This window comes from Bufo gargarizans, chromosome 8, assembly GCF_014858855.1.
Source record: "Bufo gargarizans isolate SCDJY-AF-19 chromosome 8, ASM1485885v1, whole genome shotgun sequence".
Taxonomy (NCBI): Eukaryota; Metazoa; Chordata; class Amphibia; order Anura; family Bufonidae; genus Bufo; species Bufo gargarizans.
Window position 1 is genome coordinate 57,518,972 of NC_058087.1, and position 16,043 is coordinate 57,535,014.

Genomic DNA, 16,043 nt, shown 5'->3' on the forward strand with positions numbered 1-16,043 from the left:
TTATTGTCATTTAAAAGGGACCTGTCCATTCTGATACACCCCCCCCCCCCCCATTAAATAATTCTGGAGCACATTATGTTAGAACCCCATATTGTGTTGTTCCTTTGTTATTCCTCCTGGAAATGTAGGAATACATTGATATCTGATTGTTACCGTACACACTGTGATAACGTTAACACACAGTGTATAGGGAAATGCTCCCTGAATGGAGGAATAACAGAGGGACATCACAGTGCACAGTCCTAATAAGAGATGCTATTTCATGGGGAATTCGAGTGTTTACTAAAACATAGATGTCAGGACGAGCTGAGAGATCCTCTTTAAAGCTTAGGAAAAGGTTATGCAGCTTAAAGGAGTTTTCTGAGATTTTTATACTGATGATCTATCCTCAGGATAGGTCATCAGTAGGAATGAGCGAATTTAATGTTCTGAAGTTCGGGTTCGGGTTGTGGTATAATCTGAATTGCGTTATGGATTCCGTTATCACGGACCATAACGCAACTCCATAATGGCATGCATAAGGCAATGCCTTTAGAGACATTCCGTTATTCATTCCGTCATAATTAAAGTCTTTGGCCTGCATAACGGATCCGTCCGGTTTCTGTTATGCAGGCCATAGACTTCGATTATGACAGAATGCCTCTAAAGGTATTCCGTTATGCATTCCGTCATGGTATTGTGTTATGGTCCGTGGTAACGGAATCCATAACGCAATTCAGATTATACCACAACCCGAACTCAAATTTCAAAATATGAAATTCGTTCATCCCTAGTCATCAGTATCTGATCAGTGGGGTTCCGACAGCTGGGACCACCACCGATTAGCTGTTTGATAAGCCACCGGTGCTTCTTTGAGCGCTGCGGCCTTCTTGCAGCTTACCATGCTTCAATGGGGCTGAGCGCAATACCAAGCACAGCCACTATAGAATGTATGGCGCTGTACTTGGTAAGCTGCGAGAAGGCCGCAGCACTGACAGCACTCACAGAAGGCCACAGCACTCACCCACTGATTAGATACTGATGATATTCTGAGGATTGGTCATCAGTATAAAAGTCTCGGAAAACCCCTTTAAAGGCTATGAACACCTTTGGAGGAAATTATTTTTTATCATTGCATTTGACTAATTTTGGGCTAAGATAATTTTTTTCAATTGGTCTTAATTAAAGGATAACTGTCATATTTTCTTAAAAAAAAAAAATCAATTTTAGCATATGTTACTGCTGCAGCAGCATTATGCATAAAGCAATCTTTAGTTTCTTCACATTACCACTGTTTTCCTTAAGTTTTCCCCTTAGTTACGGCTGTTTTGAATCCTACATTATGAGGATCTTCTCTGCCAGTTCTCTGAGGCCAAAACTGCATTCCCCTCAGGTCACATGCAAACTTGCTGTAGCCAGCAGCTTCCTGCCAGCCAATCAGATTGGATTACTGAGAGACACGCCTCCTCACTCTGAAGCCTAATGCAGGCATGCAGTGTGAAGGACCGCCCCTCCGTCTTCATAGCCAGAGACAGATGAGCCATAGCAACGGTCTTTTAAGGGAGCAGTGAAAAGGGACAGGAGGCATTAATGGAAGCTGTTATTATAAGGTAATTACAGATCTTTTGGCAATCATTGACAGACTAACCCAGGTATACATGCCTAGCTCTAATAAACTAGCAAATAAATAAAAATATGACAGTTATCCTTTAAGCATTTTCAACAGTTTTTGTTCCACAGCCTTCACTTTCAGCATATCTGCAGGCCATTGCTTTCTGTCTTACACTGAATCCATTAGGGAGCTGCTCAGATGGCCCGATGTATGGCCCTTATCTCTGAATTCATGACAGCTTATAAAGACTCTTTATAGCTAAATGTGTCTGAAAATTAATATCATAAAATCATTTTTTCAATTGGTCTTTATTAAAAAATTTCTACAGTTTTTTTTTTTTAACAGCCTTCACTTTCAGTGTATCTGTGGACTCTTTCTGCTTTACACCGAATTCATCAGGTTGCTGCTGTGATGGCTCAATGTGTAGCCCTTATCTCTGAACTCCTGACAGCCCATGAACACTTATTTAATCCATATTTATTAGTTTCATAAGTATTAGCTATGATAATTTATGAGCTGTCATGAATTCAGAGATAAGGGCTGCACATCGAGCCATCAGAGCAGCTCCCTGACAGAAAACCATGGCCTGCAGATACTCTGAAAGTGAAGGATGTAGATCAAAAACTGTTGACAATTTTTAATAAAGACCAAATTAAAAAAATATTTTTAGCCCAAACATGAGTAAAATGCAATGATAAAAAAAAAAATTGCCCCCGAATATTTCCACAGCCTTTAAAGGCAGCAGTCACACTTTGGCCATGATGCCCGTGGGGGCAGCAATGTGCTTCTGCCACCTAAAAAGACACCATGGTGGGTGCTACAGATTTTGAATTGCAGTAGATTGCAGACACTGGTGTATGACCCGGAGAATCAAAGAAAGGAAGCCTGTGTCAATCACCACCCCCTCAGACCCTGCACTAGGCAGAGCACATCAATAATTCCCAATTAAGTAATTATTTTTCAGGTCTGGAGCCTGGACGCCTGATGCACATAGTGATTATATAAGATAAACCTGCAAGACTCGCCTCCTATCTCCCAGGAATGGGCTGATTTATTGCATTATTTATATAGGTTTGCTTTCTTTCTTGTTTCTTATAGAACAAAAGCACTTGTACTGGAGCTGCTCGCAGGCCGTCTGCCTTGTCCGTGGAGGACATGAAATTATTTTATCAGCTTTTGATAACTTCAAGGAGGTAAAAATCTAATCCTGCATTTCCCATAGTCCCCGGAGAAGGCTCAACATGTTCTTAAGGGTTCATTTTGGTTTCCTTTTGAAATTAAATTTTGTTGATAGACCTGACTTATACGGATTTATAAAACTGAAAGTATGGAAAACATTTGTTTGCAGACTTAAAGGGGTATTCCCGTTACACTAAGTTATCCCCGGCCACTATGTTCATTTCAGGGGGCTGCAGGGGGTATGGGGACCCCGTCCTTGTGATCAGTTGGGGTCCCAGCGGTAGGACCCCAACCTATCTAATAGTTATCCCCTACCCTGTGGATAGGGGATAACAATGTAACTGGAATACTACTTTAAAGGGGTTGTCCACTAAACAGCTGCTGTTTGTTAGAAGCCGCTGGGATCCGTAGCAATCATTGAGATGAACCTGGCAGTAAGGGTTCACTTATCCTGCAGCGCCATCACAGGGGAATGAAAGTATTACACAGTTTCCATTGAAATCAATGGGCTCATCAATATCAGATTAGTGGGGGTCTGACCCGCTGCAGAACCGCAGTTCTATTCATGGTCTCCACCCATTGTACGGAGCTGTGGTGTTCCTAGTGGGTGGTCCAGAATGCAGCAGCCTACTTAAACAAATGGTCGGTGGGTATACCGGGAGTCTGACCCCCCACTGATCTACTATATATATATATATATATATATATATATATAACATTAATAACAGTCCTGGAAAACCCCATACAGGATTTCATACAGTCCTGATCAAAAGTTTAAGACCACTTGAAAAATAGCAAAAAATCATATTTCCAAGTAGAGCTTCAACATGCAACAAGAAGAAATGGGAGTGAGACAAAACATTTTTTGAGCATTCAATTTAATGAAAACAACAAATAAACTGAAACAGGCTGTTTTTCAGCTGATCAAAAGTTAAAGACCACGTCTCCAAAAAAAAACTAAACCCCCCCAAAACAGAAATCCAATTTCCAAACATTAACTCAGTAATGAGTAGCTCCACCGTTATTATCACTTCAAAAATTAGTTTCGGCATGCTTGTTGCCAGCGTTTCCATGAGGTGAGTGGGAACATTTCTCCAAGTGGTGAAGACGGCCGCACGAAGGCCATCTACTGTCTGGAACTGTTGTCCATTTTTGTAAACTTCCCTTGCCATCCATCCCCAAAGGTTCTCAATTGGATTTAGATCAGGGGAACACGCAGGATGGGCCAAAAGAGTGATGTTATTCTCCTGGAAGAAGTCCCTTGTCCTGCGGGCATTGTGTACTGTAGCGTTGTCCTGTTGAAAAACCCAGTCGTTACCACACAGACGAGGGCCCTCAGTCATGAGGAATGCTCTCTGCAACATCTGGACATAGCCAGCGGCCGTTTGACGCCCCTGCACTTCCTGAAGCTCCATTGTTCCACTGAAGAAAAAAGCACCCCAGACCATTATGGCGCCACCTCCACTGTGGCGCGTAGAAAACATCTCAGGTGGGATCTGCTTGTCATGCCAGTAACGTTGGAAACCATCAGGACCATCAAGGTAAATTTTTTCTCATCAGAGAATAAAACTTTCTTCCACCTTTGAATGTCCCATGTTTGGTGCTCTCTTGCAAAGTCCAAACGAGCAGCTCTGTGGCGTTCAAGGAGACGAGATCTTTGAAGAAGTTTTTTGTTTTTGAAGCCCTTTCAGTCTCAGATGCCGTCTGATGGTTATGGGGCTGCAGTCAGCACCAGTAAGGGCCTTAATTTGGGTCGAGGATCGTCCAATGTCTTGACGGACAGCCAATTGGATCCTCCGGCTCAGTGCTGATGACATTTTTTTGGGTCTTCCACTTGACATTTTTGTTCCATAACCCTCAGGATCATTTAAGAAATTCCAAATGACTGTCTTACTGCGTCCCACCTCAGCAGCGATGGCGCGCTGTGAGAGACCCTGCTTATGCAGTTCAACAACCCAACTACGTTCAAAAAGGGAGAGTTTTTTTGCCTTTGCCATCACAACGTGTGACTACCTGACAGAGAATGACAATGAATCCACATCTTTGCACAGATTTGGCCTTTTAAAGGCATGTGGTCCTAAACTTTGGATCAGCTGAAAAACAGCCTGTTTCAGTTTAATCGTTATTTTCAATTAATTGAATGCTCCAAAAATGTTTTGTCTCACTCCCATTTCTTCTTGTTGCATGGTGAAGCTCTACTTGGAACCTTGTTAAGATCCAACAATGCAAAATAAGATTTTTAGCCATTTTTCAAGTGGTCTTAAACTTTTAGATCACGACTGTATATTGTTAATGTTAGCCAAGTAGGCATACTTATGAACTAGGTTATGTCTTAGCCATAGTGGATTTGCATGGGACCAGTGGGTAGAAACTTAAGGGGGTTGTCCATACTTGTCCATACTGCCAGCATGTTGCAACAAAAAAAAATCATGCCCGCCTGCTCCTTGGCTCACTTTGGTTTAGGAATATGTCACCTCAAAGGCCAGTTATAGGCTACAGCGGTGCAGATGGCTCCACCTGAAAGTTTACAGGTTGGCGACCAGAAGATCTCTGAATGGAGCCAGGTCTCTGGTGAGTAAGATTTATTCACTAGGTACAACACGCTGCTGGGGGCAGTTAAAAAAGTCCAAAAGGATGGACAGCAACATATATCCTTCATGATAAAGTGCAACAATATAAAGAAACGCCATGTGACATTTCATAAATGTAACGTAAAATTAAAACCCAAAAATTCCTGTAAGACTTGACACAGCCAATATTAATACATGTGAGTGACAGGCAAATCGCTTGCTAGCTAGCGGAGGAGACCGTTGCTATTACATGCAGCGATCTCTTCAGGAGGAACGATCGTCATGCCATTGATCGTCCTCATGCTGTCTAGTGGTTTGCCGGCAGCAGATCGTTATTACACAGCACCATGGTTAAGAATCAGAATTGCCCAATGAATGAGCGTTTGCTCGTTCATCGGGTGATGGGCGGCAGTATTAGGGCTCATTCACATGGCCGTAGGTAGGGCCGTTCCGTGCATTGGGGACGGGCAACCTCCGTACGGCCGCCGGGATGAATCCAGACTTATTCAACTTGAATGGGTCTGCATTCGTCCGTTCCGCAAAAAGATAGAGCAAGTTCTATCTTTTTGCGGAACGGAAGTACGAAACAGAACCCCACGGAAGCACTCGGTAGTGTTCCATTCTGTGATTCCGTTACGCACTGTTCTGCATCTCTGGATTTGCGGACCTATTGAAGTGAATGGGTCCGCATCCGTGATGCGGAATGCACACGGAACGGTGGCCGTGTATTGCAGATCCGCAAATGCGGTCCGCAATATGGCAATGGGCAGAACACGTTTGTGTGCATTAGTGTTGAGTTTGAATATGCGAATCGCAAATTTTTATCGCAAATATCGCCACTTTGATCATTTGCAATTATTAAGAATATAGTGCTATATATTCGTATTCGCGAATAGTGTTGAATATTTGAATCGCAAATTTATCGCGAATATATTACATTGCTGATTTTCACAATCAAGTAAACAATGACTGGAGATCACGAAATCTTGAATTTGCAAATTTATGGCGAATATTCAGCCCAAAATTCATGAAATATCGTAAATATTGCCTGTGCCACTCATCACTAGTGTGCATGAGCCCTTACACTGCAAGATGATCGATAAAGAGCAGTCATGCGAACGCTCGTTAGCAATTATCGGCTGAAATATTGGCCAGTGTAATACAGCCTTAGCATATTTCAACCATTCCATTCTAGGAAATATCAGAGACAATGATGGCTGCTATGAAACATGTCAGTATTTTTTTATACACCAAAAAAATGTAAAAAATGTTGTATACTATATTTCGAATATTAATTTGAAAGAGTATATAATAAAAATAATTTATAAAAATAGAAAGTATAAAAAGAGATTGAATAATATATAATGCTATATATTTAAACAAATGAAACAATATACAGTTAAAGGGAACCTGTCACCGGGATTTTGGGCATAGAGCTGAGGACATGGGCTGCTAAATGGCCGCTAGCACATCCGCAATACCCAGTCCCCATAGCTCTGTGTGCTTTTATTGTGTAAAAAATACTATTTGATACATATGCAAATTAACCTGAGATGAGTCCTGTCCCTGACTCATCTCACATACAGGACTCATCTCAGGTTAATTTGCATATGTATCAAATAGTTTTTTTTACACAATGAAAGCACACAGAGCTATGGGGACTGGGTATTGCGGATGTGCTAGCGGCCATCTAGCAACCTATGTCCTCAGCTCTATACCCAAAATCCCGGTGACAGGTTCCCTTTAAAGTAAAAAATATATATAATCAGAATACAAATCTAATAAATGCAAGCAAGATATAATTAAAAAATAAATTAATAAAATAAATCATAATAAAATAAATGATAAAATATAAAAATAAAATTTATGACTTTTTTATCATTAAAAATTAGGCATAAATGCAGTGAATAGTGCTCAATAAAGTGATGAGAATGTGACTTTTTAGGATTGGAAGGGTAGGAATAAAGGGTCTCTAATGGGTCGATCTATATTTTAATTATAGTAGAGTTATTTGCATGAGATAAGTGGCATCTCCATGGTAACCACACAAAAATACTCTGGGGAATTTTTTGTTTTATGGTTAAGTGTTGTCATATCGTCATGTGCTTTAAATATAGCTCTCCTCTGATTTTTCCTTTGTTAGAAAATAGGGAACATGTTTGTGTCTTTTTATTATTATTATATATTTTTTTTTTATAATTGGCCTTGGAGATTTGTGACTGATTTTCCTATGTTCTCATTTGTTTTCTATAAATGTAAATGTAATATGACTTTAACATCTCAATATGGCTCTGATTAATATTAATGATAAAAATAAAAATGTATTTAAATTATTAGTAATATTAGTTGATTGTTTTATGTATTATTATGAGTAATAATAATTAAAACAAATAATAACAACACAATAATAATAGTAGGTTATTATTTTGTGCTGCTATTATTATTATTACTACTACTATTATTACCATCATTAATAATATATAATAAAAATATTATACATTTTAATAAAGGGGGTTTTCTGGGACTCTAAAATTGATTACCTATCCTTAAAGTGTAACTGTCATTTTTTTTTTTTACTAGTTTATTAGCTAGCCATGTATACCCGAGTCCCCTGTCCCTTTCCACTAGTCCCTTAAGAGACTGTTGCTATGGCTTGTCTGTCTTCTCTTTAGTATAAACAGAATACAGAGGGGCATTGCATGCCTGCATTAGGTTTCAGAGTGAGGAGGCGTGTCTCTCAGTAATCCAATCTGATTGGCTGGCAGGAAGCTAGTGTGTATGTGAAGTAACGGGAAAGCAGTTTTGGCCTCAGAACTGGCAGAGGAGCCATCTTGAGAACATCCTCATATTGTAGAGATTGTTAAAACTAAGGGAAAAACTAAAGGAAAAAAATCAAGGAAAACAGTGGTATGTGAAGAAACTACAGATTGCTTTCTGTATAATGCTGCAGCAGTAACATACGTTAAAATAGATTTTTTATTTTTTATGAAAAAATGACAGTTACACTTAAATGTAGGCCATCAAAATTAGATCAGTGGTGATCTGACTCTCAGCACCCTAGCATTTCAGCCGATTGAAGGGCTTTTGTACTCCGGCAGTTGCCAAACCCCATTGATTGTTGAGGCACCGACTTAAAGGGGTTGTCTAAATTATGAAAAAAGGTTTCCCCCCTACACAGGAATTTTCATAAAATAAGATAATACCATATACTCACCTACTTCACCCCTTCCCCTCCCTGCTGCAGCTCCAATCCTCCCCACTGGCCTTTGGCTGTAGTAGTATTGTGCCCATTTACTCCACATGACTGCTGCAGCCAATCACTGGCCTCAGAGGTCATGTGCTGGATACCGCTGAAGCCAGCAGCATCACTACAGCCAAGACGGTGATGTCATGGCTGCACCAACAAGGGGGATTGGAGCCGCGGTGCTGGAATAGGTGAATGTGTCTTACTATATTAATGTATGACCATTCCTGCCTGATGGGACTTTTCAACTCCCTTAATTTTACGTATTGTGATTATCGCACTTTGTGATTTCGGTAGACTATGTGGCGGTGCATAATATTGTATGCACTTGCTGTTCCATCACAAAACTAAATCCAGCAATGTTTGATTCTTTGCATTTGCAAAATCCTGGCTTCTTGAAACAACATTCAAGGTGCGGCCCCATACGGCGGATACGCTACCGATTTTCTGCAACAGAACCGCATGCGGAAAAACCTTAGCAGTGATGTGGATGAGATTCCAAAAAATATCATCCAGGCGCTGCAGAAAATGTCCGCAATGGAAGCCTGCAGTATGGATTAAATCACTTTGCAATGCACTGGGTGGAATTAGCTGAACATTTTATGTGACTAAGGCCTCATGCACACGGACGTTTTTTTTTTGCGGTCCGCAAAAACGGTTTCCGTGATCCGTGTCCGTTTTTTCTTTCGTGGGTCTTCCTTGATTTTTGGAGGATCCACGGACATGAAAAATGAAAAAAAAAATCTAAGTCAAGTTTGCCTTTGAAATGATAGGAAAAAACGGACACGGATCACGCATGCGGATGACAATCTTGTGTGCAGCCGTGATTTTTCACGGACCCATTGACTTGAATGGGCCCGTGAACCGTTGTCCGTGAAAAAAATAGGACAGGTCATATTTTTTTCACGGACTGGAAACACGGATCGCGCACGCGGATGCCAAACGGAGCATTTTCAGATTTTTCCACGGACCCATTGAAAGTCAATGGGTCAGCAGAAAAAAATGGAAAACGGAACAACGGCCGCGGATGCACACAACGGTCGTGTGCATGAGGCCTAATGCAGATTTTGCAGAAAATTTCCCGCGGAAAAATACGTCCCACATGGACGTACCCTTACAGATGCGTTTTCCTGTACCCCCTCCATAGGTCCGCGTCAGGGGTGATAATAGGCAATGATCTGGGTGTGTTATGTCATCAACCTTTTTAATCTTCCTAAGTATATATATAATTTTAAATGGATCGATCCTTGTGGCGTTATTTGCTCCTCCAGTCGTATATTGACATTTCTTTGTGCTGTTATTGCTTTTCTTTTCGTCCTTCAAGGTTTGTGGTGAAAAACAGCGCTTCGAGAAGCTCATGGAACATTTCAGGAACGAAGACAACAATATAGATTTCATGGTAATGTTCTCAATATTCACCTTAATGTATTAATAAAAACACCCTAAGGCCCCTTGCAGACGAGCGTAAGCGGATTAGGTCCAGATGCGTTGCGGATGTGTTCAGTGAAAAATGCGCGATTTCGCAAGCAAGTTCATTCAGTTTTGCCTTTGATCGCGTTCGGTTGTTCATTTTTTTTTCGTGCTTGCAATGCGATTTAATGCGTTTTGCACGCGCGTGATAAAAAACTGAAGGTATACAAACAACATCTCTTAGCAACCAGCCATAAAAAACGCACTTGCTTGCGGATGCGATTTTCACGCAGCCCCATTCACTTCTATGGGGCCTGCGTTGCTTGAAAAACGAAGAATATTAAACATGCTGCGATTTTCACGCAACGCACAAGTGATGCTTGAAAATCACCGCTCATGTGCACAGCCCCATAGAAATGAATGGGTCCAGATTCAGTGCGGGCGCAATGCGTTCGCATCACGCATTGCACGCACGCGGAATACTCGCTTGTCTGCAAGGGGCCTAAATTACCTAGAAATATAAATCCTGCAGACGTCTTGAAGATTATTAATATTTTTTTTTTATGGTTTCTTAAAGGGGTTTCCTAGCGTTTTTCTTTACTGATGACCTATTCTCTGGATAGGCCAACAGTATCTGACTGGTGGTGGTCCGACACTTGGGACCCGATCAGCTATTTGAGAAGGCAGTAGCGCTGCGGCCTTCTCCAGCTTTTCCTAGGTCATGTGACGTCCTGTTCATCCGTCATGTAGTCTCGGCACAGCGCAGCCCCATTGAATTAAATGGGGCTGAGCTGGGATACCAATCACAGTCACCATACAATGTACGGAGCTGTACTTGGTGAGCAGGTGCTACTGCCTTCTCAAACAACTGATCGGCGGGGGTACCAGGTGTCGGACCCCCTCCGATCACATACTGATGACCTAACCAGAGGGTAGGTCATCTAAAAAAAACCTCTCCGAAAACCCCTTTAATTGATGACTGTTTCTTAGAATAGGCCATCAATGTAGGATTGTTACGAATTTGACCCCTACGGAATGAAGGGAGCGCAGCTGGACCGCCATTGTGTATCCCGGCCCTACGACTTACTCCCTTCACTCTGTTCCCTGCTCACCAAATGTAGGCTAGCATAAAACTGAGAACCGACGGAAGGGCAGGAGCAGATGATACAGGATGAGTTTGTTGTCTGTTGCCATGGAGATGCATTGGTCTGCATAAGAGCTGTAGACTCAAAAAATAGGGAATAAAAAATAAAAATTTCCTTCATTTTAGAAAAAAAAAAAAATTGGTTGCAAAGGTAGCTATAAAGTGATCTAAAGAGGTGGATTTTTAGAAACTGGGAATACTGGCCGATGACTGGTGTTGGAGCCGCAGTGGCTGCCGTATTGTTTGTCACTTATTTTTTGCAAAAAGAGATTTTGACAATTGTTACAAATATACACATTTTTTCCGGGGGTGTCCTTTGCCCTTTAACAGATACCAGTGGGCCAATAATTTCCATGATCTTTAGGGTCCAAAGTAAACACCCTTGTCAAATCAACCATACATCCAAAATTTGTGACTACCTAAAAGAAATAAAGCCCCTCCACGGTGTATACGGCGCCAGCGTGACTTGCTATAATACATGTATATGATGTAATAGGCTTCCCAGGATGAATTATGTATCAGTATTAATAGAAATTAATAATTCAGATCATAGGAAGACGTTTGCTTCCTGTCTATTAAGTATAAGAAACAAGAAACATAACTGGGATTAAGTTCTAACGTACGGTAATCCATCAAAAATTAGGCAAAGGTGATGGCAGCCATTACAGCTCCAATAGGGGACGTCACCCCACTTTTCACAGACCCTTAGGCCTCTTTCACACGGGCGTCACGTTTTGGCTTAGGATGCGTCCCGGGTGCATTGCGGCAAACCCGCGCGAGTAGGTACGCAATTTCAGTCAGTTTTGACTGCGATTACGTTCCGTCGTTCAGTTTTTATTGCGCGGGTGCAATGTTTTTTGCACGAGCGTGTTAAAAATTTAATGTGGTACCCAGACCGGAACTTCTTCACAGAAGTTCGGGTTTAGGTTAGGTGTTGTGTAGATTGTATTATTTTCCCTAGTAAAATAGGGCTGGAGGGGTTAAAAAAAATAAAATAAAAAATTTAACTCACCTTAATCCACTTATTCGCGCAGCCCGGCTTCTCTTCTTTCTTCAGGACCTGGGTAAAGGACTTTTGATGATATTCCTGCACTCATCACATGGTCAATCACATGATCCATCACCATGTGATGAGCGCAGTGACGTTACCACGGGTCCTTTTTTCCTCAAAGAAGAAGAAAGAAGAGAAGCCGGGCTGCGCGAACAAGTGAGGTGAGTTAAATTATATATTTTTTTTAACCCCTCCAGCCCTATTGTACTAAGCATTCTGTATTAAGAATGCTATTATTTTCCCTTATAACCATGTTATAAGGGAAAATAATAAAGATCGGGTCCCCATCCGGATCGTCTCCTAGGAACCGTGTGTGAAAATCGCACCGCATCCACACTTGCTTGCGGATTCTTGCGATTTTCACGCAGCCCCATTCACTTCTATGGGGCCTGCATTGCGTGAAAAACGCACAAAATAGAACATGCTGCGATTTTCACGCAACGCACAAGTTATGCATGACAATCACTGCTCATGTGAACAGCCCCATAGAAATGAATGAGTCCGGATTCAGTGCGGGTGCAATGCGTTCACCTCACGCATTACACCCGCGCAGAAAACTCGCCCGTGTGAAAGAGGCCTTAATGGCATATACATCCACACTGCGTTGTAGATATTTCCTCTCTTCTACTATCCTGCTCATCGTGTCAGTCTTCACTGTAGAACCTGGAAGCTCAGGATGAGCAGGTTTATGCGTTTACTTCTAGATAAAAGCGTGCTACTGTGTGTGTAAACCCACGCGTAAAAGGATTTTCCAGTTTGCATCAACATCCTTTAAAATAATCCTTTATGAAGGTCGTTGTAATTTTGTAATGTATTTCTTTTACCTTTATTGCCCCTACCTTCTGTTCTGGGCTGTGGTCACATGACCCTGTCCATGCAGCTCCTTCCTGTTTCCTGTGATGTTATGCTCATGGGTGGGGCAGTTACAGAGGAGTGTCTATGTAACTAGCTGGATGGGAGGACCTATAAACTAGCTGGGTGTTGTTAGGGGCGGGGCTGGAGCTGTGGCAGAGGAAGGAGAAGTGCATCATGGGTTTGGTTGGATACAGGAACAGGAAGTGCTACATAAAGGATGGAAAGAAACCAAAGGGATTGGTTTTCCATGGGGGAACCTGGTCAGGAGAGGCCAAACTGAAAAAAGGATGGGGAAGATGTACAAGAGGTGAGCAGCTAGATGAGCTTATCTATTATAAACCATAGAAATCCCGGAAAACCTCTTTAGGGCTCGTTCACACGACCGTATGTCTTTTTCAGTGTTTTGCGGCCTGTTTTTCCTGGATCAGTTTTTCAGTTTTTTTTTCAGTAGTGTTTCTGGTTCCGTTCCGTTTTTCCATATGGCATATACAGTATACAGTAATTACATAGAAAAAATTGGTCTGGACATAACATTTTCAATAGATAGTTCCGCAAAAACGGATACGGAAGACATACGGAGTACATTCCGTATGTGTTCCGTTTTTTTTGTGGACCCATTGGCTTGAATTTGCGGGCAATAATAGGACATGCTATCTTTCAACGGAATGGAAAAACGGAAATACGGAAACGGAATGCATACGGAGTACATTCAGTTTTTTTTTTGCGGAACCATTGAAATTAATGGTTCCGTATATGGACCGTATATGGAACGCCAAAAACGTTCGTTTGAACGAGTCCTTAAGGAGTTGTCCAGGATAAAACATTCAGGAACAGGGTCATTCCTGTCCACGAGATCTGCAATGGCATCCACCAGCCATGGGTAGGAGTGGTGCTGTTTTTGTAAAAAATAAAAATATATATTTTTTCTGATCTCTGAAAATCCCTTTAAAAATCCAAGCTAGCTCTTGTGATAGCTTTAGAATTGTGCTCCGGGCCTGAACCACCTGGCTGCCGAATAACAATAGCTTAAGAATTAATGATATGTCTGTGAGGAATAGTCGTTAACGTCAGAAGAATCCGTTACCTCGAGATGAACTTCACTTCTTCCTGAATTTTATGAAAAAAAGGTAATTACATCAAATCATCAGAAGCATCAAGAATGCTGCGCCACGTCGTAAAACTGGGGCATAAAGGTGGTCAATATCGTCCTTACATGACCCGTGCTGAAGCCTGTCCGTTTAACCCTTCATGGACCATAACTATGAAGTACACTTTAACTAGACATTTCCAAGTGTTCTTTTATCCTCAAAATTCCTTCTGAGCAGATTAATTGATTCTCAGGAGAAGCTTGGCTGATGAAAATTCAGATACGACCTTGTCTTTATTCACTGCCCGACACGATTTAAAGGGATTGTCCCACAATTAACATGTATCTCATGTTACTGGTTTCGTATTTACTCGATGGATGCTCAATTTTTTTTGCATTTTATAATATGTAATATACTGTATATCAGAGTTTTTTTCGTTTTTTTTTTAAAGAAGAGCCGAAAATCTTCCTTTCACTTGACCACATCATTAAATGACTGCCTACAGCTGCCACTAGAGGGAGTGTTGTAGCTTACCGCATACAGATTTACTATTGAGTTCAATGTATGGATCTGTATACATTAAGCTTCCCCTAGTTGAAATTGAAAGCAGCCAAAATGTATGCCTGGAATGTGGAGTTCGGCATCCGAAAGTTTTAGCTCTGACCCTTGTAAAGATATGAAAATCAGTACAAGAGCAGTAACGCAAAGTATCCATATAGTTACTCAGCATGTTTTGTGGAGTATTTTTTCAAGACAGGGGTTTTTCTTTAAGGGGTAAAATTCAGACATGATTTAGATCCTACCCCATGTCCCTACTCCAACGATACACTAAATTTTCTCCAGTTGAATTTCACAAGTTCCAGTGTCTAAGGGTCCATACACACTACAGACATTGCGTCTGCAGGGTATGGTTGGCTTTCCTGCTGTATACATCATTCAGAGCTCAAATTTGGGTCTTTTTGGCCTCTGTCGGGCAGGAATATGAATAGAATATTGTAGTCATCTACTGTATTCTGCACAGAGGCAGCCACTAAAAATCATTTCCCATGTATGATACTTTTTATCCAACATGGGAGCCTATGGGTGACATTCTGTATGCCACTGTATGCAACCTACGGTGATATATGAAGCAGCGTCCTACCAGCATACACCTCTAATGTGGTGTGAACGCACCCCAAGGCTACTTTCACACTAGGGTTTTCAATTCCGTCATAGGCTCTCAATAGCGGAGGAAAACGCTTCAGTTTTGTCCCCATTCATTGTCTATGGGGACAAAACTGAACTGGATGAAACAGAATGCGCCAAAATGCATTCCGTTCTGTTTGGTTGCGTCCCCATCGCGGACAGAATAACGCTGCAAGCAGCATTTTTCTGTCGGCGATGTGGTGCAGAGCAAGACGGATCCGTCCTGGCACACAATGTAAGGGCTCATGCACACGAACGTATTTTCTTTCCGCGTCCGTTCCGTTTTTTCTTGCGGACCGTATGCGGAACCATTCACTTCAAGGGGTCTGCAAAAAAAAAAAACGGAAGTTACTCCGTGTGCATTCTGTTTCCGTATGTCTGTGTTTCTGTTCCACAAAAAAATAGAACATGTCCTATTATTTTCCGTATTACGGACAAGGATAGTAGTGTTCTATGAAGGTCCAGCTGTTCTGTTCTGCAAAATACGTAATGCCCATGGATGTCATCCGTATTCTTTGCGGACCACAAAATACATACGGTCGTGTGCATGATCCCTAAGACAATGGGGACGGATCCGTATTCTCTGACACAATAGAAAACTGATTCGTCCCCCATTGACTTTCAATGGAGTTCATGACGGATCCGTCTTGGCTATAGAAGACATAAGACAACCGGATCCGTTCATGACGGATGCATGCGGTTGTATTATTGTAACTATAGCGATTT

The 16,043-nt window shown here is 41.5% G+C and overlaps 1 protein-coding gene across 1 annotated transcript in view; it reads left to right on the forward strand.

The window, feature by feature from the left end:
* FMNL2 (formin like 2) overlaps positions 1–16,043 on the forward strand; it is a 215,121-nt gene that overhangs the window by 155,662 nt on the left and 43,416 nt on the right. Inside the window, 3 exon segments of the mRNA XM_044302780.1 lie at positions 2,690–2,720; positions 2,722–2,784; positions 9,909–9,983. Of these exon segments, the coding sequence (XP_044158715.1) occupies positions 2,690–2,720; positions 2,722–2,784; positions 9,909–9,983 (169 nt within the window).